The 14,922-nt window shown below is 35.4% G+C and overlaps 1 protein-coding gene across 3 annotated transcripts in view; it reads right to left on the bottom strand.

Moving 5' to 3' along the window:
• The window catches only part of si:dkey-220k22.1 (multiple epidermal growth factor-like domains protein 9), a 102,021-nt gene that overhangs the window by 6,392 nt on the left and 80,707 nt on the right, over positions 1–14,922 (bottom strand). For all 3 annotated transcript variants that reach the window (XM_046839148.1, XM_046839147.1, XM_046839146.1), the window contains exon 4: positions 13,203–13,352. In XM_046839148.1, the coding sequence (XP_046695104.1) occupies positions 13,203–13,352 (150 nt within the window). The remainder of the gene's footprint in view (positions 1–13,202; positions 13,353–14,922) is intronic.

Below are 14,922 nucleotides of genomic sequence, written 5' to 3' on the forward strand. Positions count from 1 at the left end.
AATATCAAGTCAAGTAAAAAGTCAGCTTTTATTGTCATTCTAACCATATATAGTACAGTACACTGTAAAATAAAACGGCGCTCCCCCAGGACCAAGGTGGTACATAAAACAAGGAAAATGAACAAAAAGTAACACACAAATTAAATATTTACATACTTTTAAGAATTTCCTCATATTTACTATGTCCCACGTTAACGACAGTAAAATGACAGCACACTTGAACTGAATGGTTCACCAGTTTGTACTAACTGATTATTTTTTATCAAACCCTTCAATGTGCCATCTACTTTAAAAGAATAGGCCCTAAACCTCACCCTAGATATAAAATATTTACTTTCTTTATTTGAACTATTAAAAAATTCTAATCGCTATTTCAAATTTTATTTCCAGAATTTGGGCTCAGCCTTTCGGACCCCACTGTAAAAAAATATAAATAAATAAATAAATTAAAAAAATCTTTGTTCGAAAGCCTTCTTTCCCTACAGGTCCTTGTATTCAACACTAATTGCTTTCTAATCAAAAGACAAAGCTCCACATTATTAAAACTCTCCTGCTTTTGCTAAAACTGTCCACGTTAATTCCGGTGACTGAGCATTTAAATTGGACACACCACTCTCTAAGGTAGCTGTTGTGCCGTAGTGCTAAATCATGGACTGTGAACAAAAGATGACAACCTCTGGAGCTTCCCTGAGCTGTCTGCATCAGATGAATTCAATATTGCAGTCAAACAGAATCTCTACAGGCAGCAGAACGGGGCGAGCAACATCCGCATTTTAGAACATTTCCCTTCACAACAGTGAAGCCAGTTCACAATGAATAATGAGTGCTGTAGACGGCGAGAGGGATTCCCCCGGCTCATACCGCACAGTTTGCTTTTTGTCACGCAGTGACATTCGACTATTTTTATTGAGATGTACTTATTATTCTAAGAAGTCCATGATCAAAGGCAATATATATGAAATCGAGTCTCATGTCAAGAAATGAAAGCGATTTTGTAGTGAAATGGAAAAAGCTTTGATGGTATAATATCTTATCGTTTGAATGTTATCCATAAAAACTTCTCAGTGACGATAAATAATCTAGTAAAAAGTGGTGTGCTGTGAGAAATTTTTTTTATTAAAAGTCGACGCCCAGTTAACACTGATCTAAATGATATTCTGATGTCCCCAAAATACTTCAGTGAATCAGAATTGAAAACTGTGTAATCATCCATGCTACCTACTACACCTCAGGCTGATCCTTTCACATTTACTTTAGGTCTGGGAAGTTTTCTAATCAGCTGGGGCTTTTGTAAATTGGTTCCTGCTCCTCCGCCTGTGTTGCTGTAACACAGAGGGATTTCCGGCACAAGCCCTGACTGATAACCGTGGCAGTCTTAACAGGATTGCTACCAAATTTATTACACTTGACTTTATATCCTGCAGATGAATCACATAATCGCCCCTGAAATACAGCGTCGTGATGAAAAGCACCGGAGATAAAAACTGAAATGCCCTAAACACTAAAATGTGGCATTTGAATAATGAATGTATTCCGGCATTCGCTTTTTTTTTAATGGAAAATGTGAGACACCAAAAACAAATGAACATATACATTTTTTTTATAATTATCAGTTGATATAATTCTTTTTTTATAATAAGAAATTACACATTCAGAGACATTTCAAAATATGAAGATGCGAAAAGGTTTAAAAAAGGATTGAGAAAACAAAAATGGTAAAACAACGATTTAGCAGAAAGATAAAGACTAGTGAGAAACTGAGAAAGAAAGTGTCACACCGCTGCACTTCTCAATATTATAACATGGCTTAAACATTTACGAATACTGCTAGGGCAAAAAAAAAAAAGAAGAAAAAAAAAGGATAGTGTCTGATAACAGTGGGACAAATTCAGAGTCAAGTTACATGTATGCAGTGAGTATATTAGGGCTGAAATGATCCCTCATGGAACTCGTTTAATTCCATTACAAAAATTCTAATAGAAAAATGCTTTGTTCAGTCCATTTATCGACACACGGAGCACTGCGTTTCCCACAGACCAATATTATTGACGCACCACCCGCTAAACTCTGAAGCGCTCTGGACAGGTAAACACAGGAGGAGCTGCAGAATGAAAAATGGAGGAACGGGGAGAACACAGTGAGGGGTGAGGAGAAGATTCAGGCCAAAGAAAATGGCAGAAAGTTTCCAAAGTTTGGGATCATTTCAAACTAAAACATAAAGAAAACAACGTACGGTGTAGTTACCTATTTAAAAATACCTTATTAAAAATAGATTTTTATATTTGGATTTATATACAGTGCGTTTAAAACGTCGCTCCGCAGTGGCCGTGTAGAGCAGGTAGTGGTATGCAATTTCAGCAGTAAAAATTTACATTTTTCTAAAAAGAAAAACAAATGACTTGTTGATTTTAAATGACCGCCTTGTTTTCTCTCTCTTATTTAGTATTGCACTTTAATAAAAAAAAGGTACTTTTTATTCGATTACTTGATTAATGGATGGAATAGTCGTTAAAATAATCGAGTATAAAATTCATGACATTATGTTTGAGTGATACAAACATTCAACAACACAACCTGAACTACTGTAGTGCATAAATTCTTATACAAAATTGGCTTTTCACATTAAAATGAGCTGATACCTTGATGCTATCCATTTTGGGACAAAAATAAAAAAATTGGAATAAGCTGTTTTCTTTTTCATTCCACATTTTATATCCGTGATTCTTAAAGAAAACACTTTTGCTCAAAAAATCGCAAATGTCAGAACTACACACAGGCCATTTGCATGATCTACATGGCGAGACCAGAAAATCAACTTACTTTACCATGGAAACGAATTCACAATACAGATGACTTTTTCCTGCATAAATATTGTGGTCTGTTTTAGACGCAATTTGCTGACACCGGAAACAACTCTAAAAGAGCTTCGGATTCTGTGAGCACACCAACGCTCATTTCACTAAAATGCAGAATACAGAATATAAAAGAAACATAAGAGATTATATATATATATATATATATATATATATATATATATATATATATATATATATATATATATATATATATATATAAATAAAGAGAGAGAATTTTGCCTTGTCAAGAGTTAATTTGTAACATTTCTTGCTTTCTTAATGTGCTCCAGACCATCAGAAATTCATATTATAGTAAGTAAAGAGAAAAGACAATCCATCATTACAGTACTTCAAGAAATGAAGGTCACCCAATTAAAAAAAATCCATTTTTAAATGTATCTCCATGGGCAGTTGCCAAAACCATCGAACACTATAAAGAATCAGGCCACAAAAAGAAGACAAATAGCTACCTCTGCCGCAGAGGAAAAGTTTATTAGAATTACCAGCCTCAGGAATCACAGATTTACTTAAATCCTTCTTGGAGCTTAAGTTGCAAACATATTTGAACATCCACTGTTTTGAGAAGACTGCATTAGTCAAGCCTTGAAGGTCAAATTGCAGCAAAAAAAACATTTGCTTGGACCAAGAAACACAGGGAATTGACATTTTCTGCATGTCCTTTGGTCTGTTGAGTCCAAATAGGATATTTGCACTGTAGTTCTAACTGCCATGTCTTTGTTTGTCATGAGTTGGCCCAAATTAATGAAGGAAAAGCAGCCAACAAGCACTCAACACCTCCGGAACATCTAAAGATTGTTGGAAAATTATTTAATGTAACTACCTCATGAGGCTGAGTAAAAGAATGCAGAGTGTGCAAAGCTGTTATAAAAGCAAAAGTGTTAAATTTGAGGAAATCTAAAACATATTCTGGGTTGTTTTAAAAAAGTTTTTGTTTACTATAAAATAAAGTATTTTTGTCATACAAGTTGTTTCATACACTGATGGAAGGGAATTATTGAACTGTGAAACTGTGCAGAACATGGAGGAATTGCATGACATAATCCACTAAAGGTAAATAAGTATTACTTTCTTTATTAAACCATATTTAATTTTTATACAATTTGCTACTACTGTGAAAAGCTAGAAGCAATTTCCTTTTGTAGTTTCGAAATGCACCATTTTGTTTACATGTCTGAAATAATCTTGCTTTCGTATACACACAAACATGCCCCTTCTGAAATGTTCATACTCTGTTTACCTCAGGCTAGACTCTATACTGTTCCCTCTCACAGCCTCGTGCTGCTCTGCACCGTTCAGCTAGAGGAGTCCCGGATACGCAGAGTCTCTGGTGATTCAGGCCAGTCAATCATTAAGCTTTTGGAAACAGAGCTGCCGGCAATGTCTGTCGCATTTCCTGCATTTGTCATTCACACACGTATGCTTTGTCAGCATGCTATAACATGATGTTTCCTATACAAACACTGGAACAGACACATGAATCTGTTGAGCAAAACTGAAACCTCAAACAGACCAAAAATCTGCAATATTATTCACTTTCTTTTTCTGAGTCAGTCGCACATCTCAACTATTCACTCCGTGTTTTAGGCTCATATTACTGTGGGAAGTACTGCGGAATGAGACATTCCGAAGATAATGAGTGGAAGAAGAAAACGAAGCCCCGATTGTGACATATAAGCGACATCGTGAATTAAACAGGGTGACGAAGCCAGCCTAATGCAAATAAAGTCGGCATATTCAAATCAACATGACCGTTACTGAGAGAACCATGTTGGAAAAACCTCTTTCGTTCCCCCTGAATCAATCGATGCTTAGCGATATAGTTTTTTTTTTTTATGAGACAGTTGATCTGTCTTGAATGGAAATTTCTAATCAGATATGTCAATGTGGAAATTAGTGTTTACTTTTATAAATAGTTTCCAAGAAACATTGATGTTTCAGCCTCTGGTACAAATTTGTGGTTATATTACTCATCCTCATGACAGCCATCGCTCCGTGGTCACATCAAAGCTGGTCTTTTTTTATTATTATTATTTTTTACTCTTATAAATTTTATTTAGTTTTGCTGTTATCTGACAAACAGTACATCATGTACATGGATTAAAATATAGAGATTGTTATGATAAAGAAAATGTATGAATTAATATAAGACTTTGATTCAAAAATAACTGATTTGATGGTAAAAATATTCATATTTCTATTTCGTTTGTGTTATCTATTATAGAATTATTTGTTAGATTTATTTTGAAAAAGCATTTTACATCGAAATAAAGAGAAATGATTTTATTGTATTAGTGTTACTTATACATATAGATATTTACTCATTGTATTTATTCAAAGAAAACACTTTACACAACAAAAATGTAAATATTAAAAAAAATCAATACAATTATCTACACCGAGTATAGTCAGTTTTCTGTTTTGCTGTCAGTTTCTTCTTAAACATTTTTTATATATTGTGCTGCAGGACTGGTTATATACTGGACAAATGTTATATGTTTTTATACAAAAATATTTTGTCAACCTACTAGAATATTAGTAGCTGAAATATCACTCAAATGTTTTACACAGACTAGTTAAATAACAAATCCACTAATTACAGAGTTTTTGTCAACCGGAATTTTTTTTTATAGCTAAATATTTACTGAACATATATTTTCTGGGTCACATATCCTGGTTAAGTACCAGTAAACTTAGTTTCGAGTACAGTCTAGACGATTGATTCTCTCTGTTCAACTCCTGAGTCATGAAAAGCCTGGAATAAACCTAATTATGTGGATATATGCAATGTTATATCTATGGAATTACAACTAGCTGACTCCTTTTTATAACTAAGGTCTGACTAATTGCTTATGGATTTATATATATATATATATATATATATATATATATATATATATATATATATATATATATATATATATAAATATATCTGTTATTCAGCGGTTTTATATACACACACACACACACACACACACACACACACACACACACACACATATATATATATATATATATATATATATATATATATATATATATATATATATATATATATATATATATATATATATACACACACACTAAACTACTGTAACCGTACTGTACGATTAAAACCGCTGAGTAACACAGATTATCTTCTTACAATGGCACCTACTAGTGGGTGTGATATATTAGGCAAGTGAACACTTCTTATCGAAAAAGTTCTTAAAAAAGGCTAAGGGGCAAACTTAACAATCTGAGCCACTTCACCAAATTGTGATACCTAGATGACTGGGTCAGAGCATCTACAAATCAGCAGGATTGTAGTGTGTTCACGGTATGCAGTAGATAGCCCCTAATAAAAAGTGGTCTAAGGAAGGACAAATAACAGAGGATCTAGAGCTCATTGATGCACATAGGAAGTAACAGCTAGCTCATCCAAATCAGATCAGCTAACGTAGCACAAACTGCAGGAAAAAAAATGAATCTGATGAAAGGTGTTATTGTGGCTTGCTGAGTATGAAGCTGTATAGCTGCAGATAGGTCAGATGGCCCGAGCTGACCCATGTCAACTGCCAAAAAAAACGTGTGCTATAGAACTGGACCACGGAGTGGTGGATGAAGGTGGTCAGATGTTATGAGTCGCTTATGAATTATATACATAACAAAAAAGTGAACTGAAAATATGTCATATTGTAGGTTCTTCAAAGTAGGCATCAAGAGAATGCCAAGAGTGTGCAAAGCAGTAATCTAAGCAAAAGGTGGCTACTTTGAAGAACCTACAATATGACATATTTTCAGTTGTTTCACACTTTTTTGTTATGTATATAATTCCATATATAATTCCACATCTGTGTATATTCATAGTTTTGATGCCTTCAGTGTGAATCTACAATTTTCATAGTCATGAAAATAAAGAAAACACTTTGAATGAAAAGGTGTGTCCAAACTTTTGGTCTGTACTGTACATCAACGATACAAACTGTGCAATAGCTGTCTAGACACATCAAAACAAAACTATTGATTTTGTAAACTTTGTGGTAAAGCTGTTTGTAATTCAAAAGGTGTCCAACAGCCCAGATCATGTGACTTAACTAGAATTCGCAATAATATCAGTGAAAGCTTTGTCTTTGTCCATTTAATTAGCGTTCATTTTTGTGTGCATGTGCGAGGGTGTGTGCTTGGATAAAGGAGCCTCTGTCTTGTTGACATGGCAAAATTACAACGCTGAGCAGAAGTGATAGAATTGTTTTGTGCAGTGTATTCAAACAAAATGGCATTCGCATTAGCATGACAATAGCAAAGAGCAATTATTTTCTGCGGGCCAATTTCGTCCTACATAATCAACAAAGTCATGCTCGTTTGCAGGGAATAACTTATTGAGGCATTACCACAAGCAGTGATTAATTATTCACACAAAAACACAAACAAATCAGCTTCGTTACAGCGTGCAAATAGCTGATGTGAAAGGAGTGTGCTCCAGAAGAATTCGTCGATAAATTTTCATATAATAGCACTCTGGAAAATGAATTTCAGGAACGCATTCGCATGCAAACGGCCTAAAGGGTTGAGGCATATCTTCGACTGAACACAAAATATAAAATACATTAAAAACTAACAGAAATTTCTTTACCACCATAACAAAAGATTCCAAATGACCTCTATGTGGTGTACTCACTCTATGCATAAGTGTCAAAAAGGATGAACACAACGTTATTATCTTATTAGAACGTTATTAGAACATAACATTGTTTATTTCTAAATACATTTTATAAAGTCTATATTGTGTATATTATATTGATATTAGAGGTGTAACAGTACACGTATTTGTACCAGGTTTTTTTTTTCGGGGTATAAATAAATGAAATTAGAGTTTGTACAGTTCATACAGTGCAGTGTCACTGTGGTTACTTACTCCGTACAGGAAATAAGATTTGTAGTGCGCTGAAATAAGATATGCGATGTTTTGTTTTGCGCCTGCGTGAAATTGAGGCCACTGTCGTTCTTACAACAGGCTCGCGAGATACATTTCATATATATACGCTTCATGTCCAGTCTCCTGACATTTCCGCATATGCAGAGAGTGAATGAATAAAGAATGGAAGAAATGCTGACTTTTGTTAAAGTATGCTGAAATAAGCAGAACAGATCATATCTTTAATAAATTAAATATGAAATGTTGAACACACACAGACACACAAACATACATATAAAATAAACTGTAAAATGTATTTATTTTTTTTATTAATTTTTATTTATGTATTTTTTTATTTAATCAATACAATTTGAGCCAATTTAATCTATGACTCAATGTAATCAATATAATACATATTTTTTTTAATATTTTTATAAAATATTATTTTATATATTATTAAACCAAGCAAGCCTTTTATTTAAAATTGTTTTAAAAATGTATACTTTTGATGTTCACAAATATTAATAATAATTATAAACTGTGGCAATAAAAAACAAAATTCCATATCTGTACCAAAATTGAACTGAAGCGTGACTTAAAAACTGAGGTATGTCCTGAACTGTGAATGTTGTGTACCATTACACCTCTAATCAATAGACATAAAAAATTAACATTCATAAAAGTTTCATAAAATTCCAAAATGATTCCCCAGAGTAGAAAGTGTTAAAAGTACAAAAAGATAAAAAAAAATTATATTTTATTATTAAAATGATAAATATAACAATAATTTTAATTATTCTGAATAAATTATGTATTTTATTAATTTGAATATTAACTTAAAGTATATAGTGTTAATCATTTTTTATTAACAAATCTTAAATCTATTAATAATAATGATCATTACCACTATAATAAGGCGACCCCTAATAGTAGAAGCTGAAAGAAAAATGATGAAGAAGAAGAAGGAAACCACTATAAAAAATACAATACGGATATGTTTTTTAAAATCATATTTATATAAAATAGCAAATTAAACAGTATTCAGTTTGCTACTGATTATTTCTGTAAAGTAAAAATATATATCACAACACCTGGGTTCTCACAAAAGTGCACAATATCACAATATTACAAAATGCACATTATTTCTTACAATTTCAATATTATAATTATATATCATTATAATATTATAGAATCATAAGCCTCTAATTCTGCACTGCAAGTGTGTGGTTTTCAACCGGTTTTTATTACCATCAATATGTCTGCAAACCACGAGGCAGTGTTTGCACAGTATGAAGAGACGGACCCGATGCAGAGAATGTAAAGATATCACATAACAGCTCAACTGTGATAGCAAATCATGACCTCTACTAGTGTGACATTTCCACTGCTGGCTTATATGATTCAGGGCTTTCTGTATTTGAATTCTAAGGAAAAGCTGAGCTTTTTGTGAGAAAAGATGTAAACAGTGTGACATACATGATGACTAACAATGGAAAGCAGGGGGAGGAGTCATGGCAGCTCTACAGGGAGGTTGGGAATCTGGATCGAATCAGATTTGTTTAATGACCCATGTAATGTTTCCCTCTTCTCTTCATCTTCTCCGAGAGTTTAGCTTGCTTCAGTGAAAGCACTGCGCTCTTAAATAGCACGAGGAATCTATAGTAAATGTGGCTCATTTCCTTAAAATGAGCCACAAGAGGGCATGCGGTACATTGATTTCATCACCGATTTTATGTGATAAAATCATTCCAACACACGGCCTTGTTGTTTAAACTTTAATAATAATTAGTATAATATACAAAGCACGTGTCTGATGAATAATATGTGTTGTTCATATTTATACTATAATACAGTTTAATTCTAAAATATGATTGGTCAGAAGGTGCACTTTATTTTGTAGAACAGCATGGCCTGGACAGGAGATCCTCCTTGTTCTAATATGTTATTGGTTTTATGGCAACAGCTCATACGCGGTGAAATCAAAAAGGAAAAATGCACAATCATTCTCGTGTGTCAGTACATTGAAACTGAGGCGTCATAGGGAGTTGCAAACTTTCCCAGCACAGGAATGCCTTCAGGACTGAGTATACAGTTTTTAGGTCTTTCTAGAGCCTGGGGAGGTAAGAACCGCTACAATGAAGTATATCGGGAACTAACTTTTCTCTCAGATGTTCCATGACATCTAATAATAAACTTTGATGAAATACACACTGGGCCATTCTGCTATATGAAAAGAATATGAGGTGCTAATCCAATTAGTACGCTTTAGTTGCTAAACAACATCCAGTTAAAAGCAAACACCTGTATTAGTGTATTATGGAAAGTGAAGTGGTTCACGTTAAGTGTAATAAGTTCAAACCTGCCCAGTTATTGTCGTTACATGTGTGTTACAAATAAATTTACAACAGGTTCATACGTGGCATCTCAGGTTTCCTCAAATGTGTCAAAAGCTTTTCTTACTCTGCCCATATAATCCCTCCTCATAAACTTACAGCTACACCAATTTTGCCACAGGACTGGAAAGCTCTAGAGTTCAGCTACTGCTTGTGATTCCCCCGAACAAGCCTTGCTGATGAACAGTCAAGAGTTTATGGGGACAAAATCATGGATCAGTTTATCACCAACATACTGTGTGCTTCTGCACCTGATCAGACTACACCAGCAGTAATTTACTTGTACAATGAGATACGGCTTGCTTAATGCTAATCACCTGCTGACCTGTGGGTTTAAGCTGTTAGCATGCAATAAATCAATAAGTCACACTAGTGGGGTACATGCACCAACACTGTTGAAATGATTCATATCTGTATTCTGTTCCGGAGCCATGAGCAATTTTCTAACTTATTTGCTAACTTGTTTTAAAATATACATTTTTATGTAATTGAGTTGGCTTCTTTTTCCTCTGTTGGTTAAACAAGACAATTGACGTTAAAGAATGGTGCTTGTGGCGATGAACCATTTGTACAGATAAAAAAAAAAAAAAACGACAAAAAAAAACTATTGTTGCTGGTTGCTACTCAATTGCTGACTCAGTGTTTTTGTTTCATGTGATAACTGGGGTGTGGGAGACAGGGGAGAGAAACATTTTACCATTAACCCCAAACACCCTCCCCTCACAACTTTGCGCAAGTACCTCCTACTGGTGTAATCACTTCATCTTAGAAGATCACAGACATACATTTTCATGCTGTTTGGATCTAAAATAAAGTAAAACAGAGTACACTCGTGATATTAATTGCACTCATACTGTTTAAATTTTGACTCAATATCATACTATATTCAATAATTTGATGCTGAGCACACATAAGAATGGGTATATTAAAGTCACTATTTTTCTTAAATCCTACACTCCACAAGATGATTTATATTTGGAACATGGATTTTAAATTCAGTGTGTGAAACTTTAATGGGCTGTTGGTGTAAAAACTGTATTAAGCTGTAGGTTTGGCACTGGCCACAAGAGCACAGGACTATAAAATAACACAGGGAATATGAAGAGAGTGTGAAAAGTTCAACAAAACCAAACTACCTCATATTCTTTACCGTATTCTGATCTGATAACGCAGCTTTCGTAGATCGTTCCCGAACAGGCAGAGTAAATAAGGTTTATAATGCAAACCACACGTTCGGGAGAAATTCCAATACATTTTATTTAACTAAAAATACAAAAAAACACCCCAAAACTATTATTTACACTATATGGACAAAAGTATCAGGACACCTGACCTATCCTTCCATATGTGATTCTTTTCCAAACTGTTATCATAAAGCTGAAGGCTCACAATCGTACAGGTTGGTTTTGGATCCGCTTTAATAAAATTTCGCGTTCACTTGAACTTGGGAACCCAAACCTGTTCCAGCATGGCAATGCTGCTGTGCACAAAGCCAGCTCCATGAAGATATGGTTGACATAATTTGAAGAGGAAGATCTTGACTGGCCAGCTATGGCGCTCTAACTTAGACCCTAGTGAACACCTTTGGGATGGATTGGAACACTGACTGCACCCCAGGCCTCCTCACCTCACTTATATTAGTACATGACTTTATTTGTGGCTGATGAAGACAAAGGTCCAAAATCTAGTTTCACAACTTCTCAGAAGAGTAGAGTTTTCTAGGAGCAAATTGAGACTAAATGTGGAATGCGATGCTCAAAAAAGCACATATACTTATGACCTGGTCTATGCAAACCTTTGGCAATATTGCACATTTTTGTATAATTTAATTTAAACCAAAATAGAGATGAAAACGGGATTCAAAATCAGGTGTAAAAGCACCAGTATCTTATTTTTTTTTATGTAGAATCCTTTCTAAATACTAGTTTTTATAAGTCTTTTCATTATTTATTTCACAGCTTGAACGTACAGCTGCTGTTTAAAGGACTGATATGGACATGATGTGGGTTATATGGCCTGGATTACGCTCATGTTCAAATGTCTGTGCTAAACTTTGTTACTCTACGAAGGAGAACTTGTTTGTAAGGTACGTCTTTTTAAATGGTAATTTTTATACACCTATATACACGTATCCACCCGCGCACTTGGTGTCTGGATATGCCGTATTTTGACACAATATAGTCATACAGCTCATCCTGGACCGTGCCTACGTGCACACGGCTCTTCCCTTTTGTGAGCACAGTGCATGGTTTCGGGATGACTGAGTGTGAAAATGAACACACTGTACAAGCCCCTGCCCTTTCGCTGGCTTGTGGGGTTTCCGCTCGCGGGTCTGTACCTGAATGCAGCTGCTAGAGAACACTGCTGTCAGCATAGAGTGCACCCACTCAGAGTGAGAGATAGAGAGAGGGAGGGAGAGAGAGAAAGCGAGTGAGAAAGCAAATGAGAAAGAAGGAGAGGGAGAGAGGGTAAAAAAAAAAAAACCACAAGTATGCACGTCTTGACAAAAACAATAACTCGAACAGTACACAGGTAAAATGAAAGAGAGAGACACACAGAGAGAGAGAGAGAGAGAGAGAGAGAGAGAGAGAGAGAGAGAGAGAGAGAGAGAGAGAGAGAGAGAGAGAAAATTTGACAAAAAACAAGTAGGAACATATAAAGGCCGATACAGATGTAATGGGAAAGAAGTGGAAACACAAGTGGAAAAGAGGGCCAGGCGAGTTGAACAAGCCTGCACATCTGTACCTTCCATATCTCTACCTTCCTTCTTTCATAATCCAGAAATAAACCTTGCGAGGGCTTCTTCCGACCAAGACAGCCCTCAGTTTAACGGAAATGCACCTGCTTTCGAAGCTCGAATCTAAATACCACTTAATTACTAGACAAAAAAAAAAAGAATGTCATGACACACATGTAATCAGGAGATAATGTTAGATCTCATATCCTGGATTTACTCAATCCCCCCTCCCCCAGAGGACAGACAAAGCAAACAGGCTAAGCTAGGTTATGCTAACCTCAGGAGTTAGGATAGGTACTTACTGAGTGTGCAGTTGCCTGACGAGGTGACGATGGAGCAAGGGCAGGTCGAGCACGGAAACCTGAGGCTGGAGCCGTGCTCTCGGTAGAAGTTTGGTTTGCACTCAGCACAGCTGGAGCCTCTGGTGTTCCCCTGGCAGTTCAAACAGACGCCTAGGAGAAACAGGAGGGACAGAGAGGGAGAAAGAATGGGAGTTGAGTAATCAGTTTGAGAAATTTGACTGACAGGACTTTGATCCAGTCAGGTGCTTGCACATGGAGGTGCAGGTTGAGCAGCGCAGAAGCAATGAAAAAAAAATATATACAAAAATTAGGTGTGTGCAACTGCAAGATTTTTACCAGGAACTCGAAAAGGAAGGTGATTCTGAGAAAAAGCGCTCGTTGCAAATTGGCCCTGATGCAGGACTGCTGGAGATGCAAAGTCACATGATTGTGATAAAAGACACTCGCTCTGGGAAATTCTTATTGATGTTGAAGAGTGCTTTTTGTAAAGGAAGCACATTATGCTGATTAATTCTTCTCGGTGGAGCAGAAATGGAAAAAGCAAAAGAGGACTGCCTAAAAAGGGTTTATATAACTACTGGAAAGAATTTGGTATAGGGAACAGATACAAACATGCAGACAATAAACAGAAACAGTTGAGTTGTTGTGTTACTGGTACACCATGGGCATCAATACAATACTAGTGTGTGTGTGTGTGTGTGTGTGTGTGTGTGTGTGTGTGTGTGTGTGTGTGTGTGTGTGTGAAAAATGAAAAGATACTTGAGGCTGTAGTGAAGGGCAGCAGATTACAGTGTGAATTGTAAGCTTACTAATAAAAGTCAGAAAAAGAGAGAGCTGCAAAAAATAGCAAGCTAATATTTACTACTAATAAGCAAATAAAATGCTTTTAATTAAGCCTTTACATTTCAGCCTTATTCAGATACTACCTGTGCTGGAATTAAGAAAAAAAAATGTAAACAATGATGTGTCAGTTGCATGATATTCCAAGATATGCTTAGTTTGCTATGTATTTTTATTTATTTTTACATAAACATGAACTACTGTATTAAATGTTAGTTTTGTCCAGCAGGGGTGCCAGAGCTGATCTGTAACAAAACAGCTCAAAATCAAAACCATTGCAAAAACAAGCTTATGCCAAATCGTAAAACAAAAATGTACAATGATTGCAAATGTACAAACAAAATCAACAATTTTAATAACATGTCTAAAAAACTTCCATTTTCACAGCAATATGCAGTTTTACCCTAAACTCTTACCACAAAGTTGTATAGGATGTCTTTGAATGAGGTAGCATAATATTTGTCCTTCACATGAACTGTTCCAGCATGACAGTGCACCTGGGCACATAGCCAGCTCAGTGAAGATATGGTTTACATGGGCTGGAGTCGAAGATTTTGAGTGGCCTGCTATAGAGCTCTGACCTCAACCCTACTGAATGTTTGGAAAGCTGACTGCACCCCAGGGCTCCTCCCCCGTACATCACTTCCTGACTTTACTAATGCCTTTGTGGCTGAATGAGCATAAATGTCCATAAGCACACGCCAAAATCTAGTGAAACATCTTCCCAGAAGAATGGAGGTTATTATAACAGCAAACTGGGATTAATGTGGAATGAGATGTTCAAAAGGCACATTTGAACAGTTTACCTTTACTGTAGAACCTTATCTTTTCATGGAAAGCTCTCCACCTGATTCTGGAGTGTGGCTATAAAGATTGGTGT

Source organism: Silurus meridionalis, chromosome 25 (assembly GCF_014805685.1).
Source record: "Silurus meridionalis isolate SWU-2019-XX chromosome 25, ASM1480568v1, whole genome shotgun sequence".
Classification (NCBI taxonomy): Eukaryota; Metazoa; Chordata; class Actinopteri; order Siluriformes; family Siluridae; genus Silurus; species Silurus meridionalis.